The sequence below is a fragment of the Kryptolebias marmoratus genome, linkage group LG11 (genome assembly GCF_001649575.2).
Source record: "Kryptolebias marmoratus isolate JLee-2015 linkage group LG11, ASM164957v2, whole genome shotgun sequence".
Classification (NCBI taxonomy): domain Eukaryota; kingdom Metazoa; phylum Chordata; class Actinopteri; order Cyprinodontiformes; family Rivulidae; genus Kryptolebias; species Kryptolebias marmoratus.
In genome coordinates, this window is record NC_051440.1 from 16,814,708 (window position 1) to 16,823,272 (window position 8,565).

Consider the following 8,565-nt stretch of genomic DNA (forward strand, 5'->3'; position numbering starts at 1 on the left):
ACCCCCCCTTTTTTTTCTACAATGGATACCTGCAGGGCACGGTCCTGGGTGTTTCTGCTCCTGCTGTGGCAGCGGGGACGCGCGGCATCGCCGTTTCCGACGCAGCTCATGTAAGTATGGCACCTGGGAGCCGATATTCTGGAGGCTCGCCTTTGTTTGGAGAGAGTTCGTGCAGGGCTAAATGAGCCACTCACGCTGTGTGGTGTGAGGTGAAGAGAGTGGGTGTGAGACGGGGACCGGCTGCTCGCTCCATTCATGCGCCGGTGGCCGTCGTTAGACAGACGCACTGATAGCAGGGAGAGCATTTCAGCTCAGCTCTGTCAGGAGCGGCTGGTGTGGCCACGCTGAGCCGTGACAGCTCCTCTGTGAAGTTGTGGAGGAGTTCCAAACGCTCCCCTTCAGCTTAATGCTGCATTTAAATTGACACACGCTGCTCCTTGTCTGTGGAACTAGTTTTTAATGAGACATGTCTCCTGCAGGCTGGTTTTTCCATCCCTGTGTGATATTTTAAAAAAACTGAATAATGTAACTAAATAACATTAAAATTCACGTTTTAGCCTACCATCAAATTTATTGAGCTTCTTGTAAATTTCATACGGAGAGTTCAAGAAATGCAATTCTATGCTAAATGATTCTTGCTTGTTGTCTCCAAGCATCAAACCCAGAGCCAACAACAATGAAAGGCGTTGTAAGTGTCTGGTAAAAAATCAACAATCTGCACAAGCCTACAATCAGAACTTGGTCGGCATCAGAACAGATTTAGCTGTCCTTCCAAGTTGGCAGACCCAGCAGTCTAGAAGAGAACATGTTATTCTGTGAATTTTTGGAAAAGTTTCACTGTTTTGCTGCTTCTTTTTGAAACAGTAAACAAAAACCATCACCAACAACAAGCCTAAACATACAGAAGCTATTTTGTGATTTACTAGAATTAAGTCTGACCAGATGGGACTAGAATATTGGCATCTGTCCTAAACTTGTAACATTTTTCTCCCCCTCATATTCCCTTTATTATTTAAGTTATTAAGAATAGACTGATTTTATTCAGAAATTTAAAGTCCCAAATTGGGCAGTTCTCATGAACTACAGAACTGATATTAATGACAAAAAGTAAAGTAATAATTTAAAGCACATTTACAACTCATTATTTTTGGATTCAACCTCACTGAAAATGACCACCACAGCTTATTGACCTTATCCAACAGAAAAATGGCTATGATTTAATCAAATTCATGCATATTAAAATACTGTTTGATGTGGTAGTAGCTGAGAGTTGTTAAGAATACATATGCTAAGTGATAATACATGTCACAGGATCTCACAATGTTACAAAAGATCGTGCATAACATTATTTACTAGGTTTGACTAAGGCATCTATGACTGTCTCTTTTCATCATAAAATGTTTAGTTTAAAACTCTGGCATGAAAAGCAACAGGAGATATGCTTGTTAACACGTTTATTTTATACTTTTTGATTTCAGTTACAGAATTTTATTCCTCCAAAAAGCTAAGATCAAAATCATTCCTTCTCTGTCACTATCTTTATTTCCTTGGCCTTGCTTTAATATTTTTTGACTACTGAATTAAAATGAGATTTAGAAAAAAGTTTTTTTATGTTTAACAAAGAGAAATCTACAACCTTGAACATCTACCGCTGCTTTTTATTAAAAAAAAAAAAACTTTTCAATTTTGCCGTAAAATATGTGCAGTCAGGTTTGTGTCCTCCATGTGTTCCTGTGTTGCAATAAACCAGTAGGTATGAGACACTTTCTATAAAATGTGGAACAGAAAGAAATGGGAAACATACAAAAATGAAGTGAGAGGAAAAATGTGTTATTGTTTAAGTGTGCATGATGACAAGAATTCTCAAACACAGACAAAATGAGCAAAAATTGAAGCAAAATAAGAACTCCAAAAAAAACACCCATGGATTGTTCTATTTAGACAGTTAGGAAGGAGATTTTATGGACAAGCGGTCTGATCAAAAGCTGAGTTTTGGAAAAAGTGGAATCATTATTACCTCTGCTGATCCAAAAGAAGCTGCGCTGAAGGTTAAACACTCAACACAAAGTTAGACGTTTAAAACAGTAATTTGAAGTGAAAAGAAACAAGAAAGAGCCATAAGTTATCTTTGAAAATAGGATAATATGTTTACATATAATATTTGGGGATTTGGTTATCACATTCATAGTTTATGCTGTTAATAATTTGGGCGAGAAGCTTCAGGGTAAAAAAAAAAATATAGGAGTGATCAGCAGAGTTTAATCTAAAAATGCCATTCTAAGGCACATTTTAATATCTGTGCCATGACAAACACAATCTGTATTTGCCTTCTGGGTGTTAGTGTACAGAGTACAGAGTGTGAGCAGGTTGCCTCATGTTTTGGTGTATTACAGCTGGTGTTTTCATGCTTCAGTCCTTTTTGCTGTCCGGACTGGACAGCCTCTGTCTTTGCCTCTGTAATGATGTGTAATTAGAGTGTAGTTTAACACAGCCGCCCACTGAGATGCACACTACAGGCCACCTCATTATTCCCTCAAGTTCCACAGTGATTGTAGCACAACATCTGCCTCTCCGTCTTGCGTTGTGTCTCTGCCTCTCGATCTGTTTTCGCACTCATTTGCTCTTCCTGCGTCTGTAAAACAATGTAGGGCAATGTCTGACCCAGTTGCCATTTCGATGGGAGTTTGTGCCTGCATGTGTGTGTAAATGTATGTGTATGTGTGTTTAATTATCCAGCATTGTACCACAGGCTGCAGTAATCAAAGCTCAGCAACCGGAGCAGAAAAATGTTGCTACCTCAGCTCAACTGCACCAACTTTGTGACTTTTTATTACTTTTCTGAATCACTGTGTTATTCTAGCCACTGATAAAAACCAACCTTATCATGTGTGCAGTCAGAAGGAAAAGCAAAGATTTATATAGCACAGTACATGTGATCTGACTTCATGAGCAATAAAAGTGCTTGAGAGTAGGCTCCACCTCATCGCACTTAATGAAGCACTGCTATTAAACTTGATTGGAAGTCTAAATATTGTGTAGATTTCTACATGATTTATTGGCAAGGAATTAATGTGCAGAATTTTTTCATGACTATAAATAACATATGTAACTGCTTCAAAAAGGAAAATGTACCATCAATATAAAGTTGCAGAGTTGGGTCTCTAAGGACAGTTGTGTGTATCTCATCTTTACAAGATGATTAATTTAACAAGGAACAAGATACATGAGGGGAAACTCAGGGAAAACACTTTAAATTAAAGAACAAGCATTCTTTGAAGGAATGCATATCGCCCGCTGCCTTTCATGCCAAAATTTTAAACTAAGATCATTTAAAGATAAGAAATGAGTTGTAGACATTTTGGTCAAACCTTGTAAACAACGTTTAGTAATCTTATGAGATAAGATGAGATAAGAGAGATAAGAGATGCAAGATCTCAGGAGATGTTTTAGCGCTCGGAGGATGTATTGAGGATGAATCTCAGTTCAATATCTCTACAATTATCTGAGTTATAGTCATTCATGTTAGTTTTCTGTGGTAGTCGTCTTGAGTTGGGTTAGCTCTAAAAGTTAATCAGCTGAAGATGCATATCCAATAATTACATTCTTTCCAGTTCAGTGTCATGACACCAAAGTTTTTGTTCCTAATCAAACTTTAACATTGTATGTTTTTGCACTAAATCAGGTGACAGATGCTGTATTACCCTTAACTTTGCTGAGCAGTGACGAGCTTTCGACAAGGAAACCATCCAGTGTTTTTATCTTGTATGATGTTTGTTCTTGCTTGTGTTTGATACAGGCACTCAGGCATTTTCATAAGGTCTCACCAAGTAGGTTTTCAGATCTGTTAGGCTGCTGCTGTTCATCTTTGTAAAAAAAACAAAACAAAACAAAAAAAAAACCTCCAAATTTCCGTATAATAAATTTGACACTGCATGATAAACCGTACCAGGAGATGGTGTATCTCTGCAACATCAGGCAGGCAGCCTCCTCTCAAACTGTTTAAATGATGCCAAGGCTCTAGTTAGTTTATAGGCAGCAACAGTGTGACCCACTCTGACATTTTCCTCTAATGTGAAAATCTTGTACGGACTCTGTCAGATTGGCTGCAGAATGTCAGTCAGCTGGCTTTTAAATGCACACTCAAGTCATTGATTTGTTTATAAAATGCTTTATTTAATCAAAAAGCTCTGCATATTGATATAAAGATCTTTTTTATATATAATTAGTAAGCACTTTACTACCAAGACCTCTGTCACAGAGAGGACCTCTCACTCATTCAGAGTTAGTTTGCTAGAACCTGAGGTTTTTAAAGCTTAGGGGTCTAAGGTTCACTAAAACACCTGGAGTTTTTAGAGTTAGTTTTAGAGGCAAATAACAAAACAAACAAAAAAAATCTAAAAGGCGGGAGGAATAAATGGAAAATTTACCAGAGAAAAGAGACCCAAGAAGCAACAAGATGTAACAATTGCAAATGTAACTAATGTATTAAGACCCAAAACGACTAATATATCCAGTACCTTGTTACACCATATATTAGGCATACAAGTATTTTAGTAATTAACTTAAAAATGCTGCAATTTTTAAACCACTATTATTGAATAATTCACAGCAAAGTAAGGAAGATATTAAACATGTTTATATAAACATGTACAAAAAGACAATATGGATGTGCATACAATTAAATTGCAACATTCCCACGACAGAGAGCAAGATGGAAAGTGACTAACAATAGCATGCTAAACTAAAACTCAGTTTCATGGGAGAGCTATAAACAAGCCAAATCAGAGGGCAAGGCAAGGGCCTGCTGGCTGCAGAAGTAATTTACCAGCTGACTTGCAGCAAAGAAGCAGGGAAATGCACCTGTAGTGTTAGCTAAACATCTCTGTGGGCCTTGGTGCAGATATCTACTCTTTGACTGAATGTATTCTCAGAATGGAGCCCACCTTTAGCGGGAACTGCATCGAGACTACGGAGCACATAGAAATCCTTCCTCTCAGTCTATAATTTACTTTCAGTTTTATTTTTAAATCTCTGTTTAATCTGTAACCAGTAGCTTTAATTTTGTAAACTGAGAGCATGGGTCTGCACACTGAGCCCACAGATTCACGTATCAGGTTCATAAATTGTGCCCACATTCCTTATATCTATCATGTCCTGGTGTTAAATATGTTTTTATTTGTTACATCAAACACAAACCTCGAACTTCATAGATGTTTGCATGAGCCTAAAACTAAACCACATTTGAACTTCTCTCCATTATAAGTATGCATAGTATATTTTCATTCATTGCAAAATGTTTTGTTTTACAAAATAACTAATCTTGCAACAGGTTTTAATCAACAGAAATCTGCATCTCCACCCCACACCACCCCTAACAGCTTATATGTATTATGTGCACTATTTTCATCTTTTTTACCTCCTCACAATCACATCATCGTGGTTTTACAATGGAATTACTTTTTCTGAAAAGATTCCAGAGTTTAAACTCCTTTGTTGAGAGTCAGAAATTGGAACAGCAAACATCAATATACATATTCTGACTTTTACTTTGCATCTGCTAAGCTTTTTCACAATGTGTAATCCCCTCGGGTGCTTCCTCTCTTGCAAAAGGTCTCATATTTCTCCTCACTCTGAACTTTTCTCATCCACTATGTATTTTGTGTCTCTTGTGCATCTATCTTTACTTTTTTTCCAACTTGTTAGTTCCTATTTATCCTTCTGCTTTTTTATCTTTCTTAGCAGTTTTGTGTGTCACACTAGATAATTTGCACACTTTTCTGAATATATATTTATCATTACACAGTTTTCAAAAATATCAGTATAGATTATGAATACGCAACCGTAAATCTTTGTCTTACACTTTGAAGCATAAATATTTCTTTACTGTTTGAAAGGATTGCAGCTGAGTCAGTGTTAATGTGGCTGTATAGCAATAAAAACATCTGTATTAAAAGCCAACTTTGGATAAATATTCCTACAATTATTTGTTTAATGTGTAATGCTACCGTCATCGTCCTCTTGCCATTTTCATGTTACCAGGAAGGAAAGATTGTGGTATTGCTAAAATGAAAAATGAAAAATAATAAAACTATGACTATACTATGTTTATATTCCAGAGTGTGGCACAGACTTAAAGCAGTTTAGAAAATGTTTTTGACTTCAGCATTCAAATGAGTATTTTTCAAGTCACTGGGTGCCCTTTTTGAATGGTTTAAAAGTTATTAATCTGTGGCACCAGGAGGTTGAAATTGAGGCTAAGGTTTTTGATATAAAGGACGACATGCTGATCAGGGCTTTCTCCCACCTCTCGCCTGTCCCTTCAAATCACTCCCTCCTTCATGAAGACTGATGCTTATCTGATGAGTTGACTTTATGTTTGAACTTTCTAAATCAAAGTGTATCGGTAGGCAACCAGTGACACATGTTTTATTAAAAGCTGTTGTGTTTGTTCCTGGCTATTCGAGTTAGATTGGATGACATTCCGCTTGACCTGAAGAATGGATTGTATTTGTTTTGGGTTGTTTTCATGTTATCTGACTGGATGTTTATGTTAGATGATAGATGTGAAACTGTGTGATTGACAGTTTAATTGTGCTTTGAAATGCCCAAGATGTCTGGTTCAAACTGCTAACGTTTCAGTCACAAGATTGATTGTGTGCATCATTTTGTCCCATAGGGTAAAAGAATGGGTTGATCAGATGCAGAAAGAGCTTGTTACTCTGGCAGACACAGCCACAGCCGGGAAGCATCTCTCTCAGGTATAAACACCCTTAAAAACTTTAAATATATAGTCATAAAGAAAGAGGAACCCTTGTTTAATACATTGAATTATGCTGTCCATAATATAAATTGACAATGCTTATTGTTTAAAATTTCACCCTTCTCTTAGCAGTCAATTCTTATTTAATTTTTTGGTTTAGTAATACAAATTAAATGAAAGCAACACCAGAATTCCCATGTATGATTGTTTACTTTCTAATTACACAGATTTTCCTGAGGAACCAGCACCTCTACACTGTGGAGCAAAATGATGCAGACAAGCTGGTGGCCAGAGCAGCCAGGAACATTGAACAGCTGCTGCGAAAAAGGTCTGCTGCCTTGGAGGTAAGACTCTGCACTGAGGGAAACCAACTGTCAGTTTGCAAGTTTATGTAGATGTTGATGCTGTGCAGAGTAAATGTTTTAACAAGAACCGTGATGGATAAGAGTTTTCCATCTGTTTCTCTCGTATATGTGAAAAAGTGCAATGTGGCGTGGTGACAATTCTGGCATTTAATTATGCTTGTTTAATGTCTTTCCACTGGAATTTGACTGAACGTCTACAAACTAACCTATGCTCAAAGATGGTTCTGTAAAAAAAAACTATCATAAAAAAGAGGATTATAAATTCTCTTTAAAGCAGGGTTGAGAGAAACATGTCATGTGGTGCCTAAGTACCTTTTCCAGCAAACAGAAACATAATTGCCGATAATAACACATTAAACAACAGTAATATTTGAGCATCAAAGATCCCATGTGTGTTCACTGTTGCTCTCACTACATTAGCATGTTGAAGCTCTGTTTTCAGTTGTTTTTTCTTGGATAAAATGGAGTAGACGCTCAGTTGTCTCTGCCCCAGCAAGAAGTTGGTGCTATCGGGTTTTCAGGGCTGGAGCTGATGCTATGGCGATAGAAACTGAAGGAAATGGTTATAAGTTAGGTATTAGTCTCATACTAGCATTGAAACTGCTTTGGAGGGCAGACCTCATATGTGACACTGAGAAGATCAGATCAAGTAAACAGCCCAACATTCCTACATGGAGCTCAAATGAAACCAATGCAAACACACAACACGAGCCTTTGACTTGACTACAAAAGCACACAGCTACTTATGTAAAGCTAAATGCAAATTAGAGATATGATTTGTTCTAAACATGAAACTCTGGTTGTTTTGAAGTTTTACATTTAGGAACTGTCACTGTTACACAGGAGTTACAGGTTTTAATTAAAGGCCTAGCATTCTTTGAAGTCATGTATATCACCCCTTGCCTTCTGCCAGACTTTTAAACTAAGATCATCTTATGTTGAGAAATGATGGAGTGATGGTTGTTTTGATCAAATCTTGAAAGCAACATTAAGCTTGACCCCACTCAATATTGCAAGATCCCGTGTGATCTGTTATCACTGAAAGTATCTGTTGTGAATAAATCTTAGCTGCTAACACTTCAAATTATTGCTCAATATTATGTATATCCAATGTCAGTTGACTGAGGTGATCATCATGAATTAGGTTGATTCCAAAAGGTAATTGATTGTATCCCCAATTATTATTGCTCGAATATTTCATTAAAATGTGTCCACTGGTTCATGAGACAATTGAACACACACAAAGCTGCAAGCAAAAACATTGACATATGTCTTTTGCCTTTTGGTGGCAGGTGATAAAATACAGGTGCTGGTCATAAAATTAGAATATCATGAAAAAGTAGATTGATTTCAGTAATTCCATTTAAAAAGTGAAACTTGTATATTATATTCATACATTACATACAAACTCATATATTTCAAATGTTTATTTCATTTAAT

General features: G+C 36.8%; 1 protein-coding gene across 3 annotated transcripts in view; it reads left to right on the top strand.

Annotated features, from left to right (window-relative positions):
* The first annotated feature begins 6 nt into the window (after positions 1 to 6).
* LOC108230132 (voltage-dependent calcium channel subunit alpha-2/delta-1) overlaps positions 7 to 8,565 on the top strand; it is a 62,495-nt gene continuing 53,936 nt past the window's right edge. For all 3 annotated transcript variants that reach the window (XM_017406078.3, XM_017406079.3, XM_017406080.3), the window contains exons 1-3: positions 7 to 110; positions 6,677 to 6,758; positions 6,988 to 7,104. In XM_017406078.3, the coding sequence (XP_017261567.1) occupies positions 22 to 110; positions 6,677 to 6,758; positions 6,988 to 7,104 (288 nt within the window). In that variant the 5' untranslated portion in view covers positions 7 to 21. The remainder of the gene's footprint in view (positions 111 to 6,676; positions 6,759 to 6,987; positions 7,105 to 8,565) is intronic.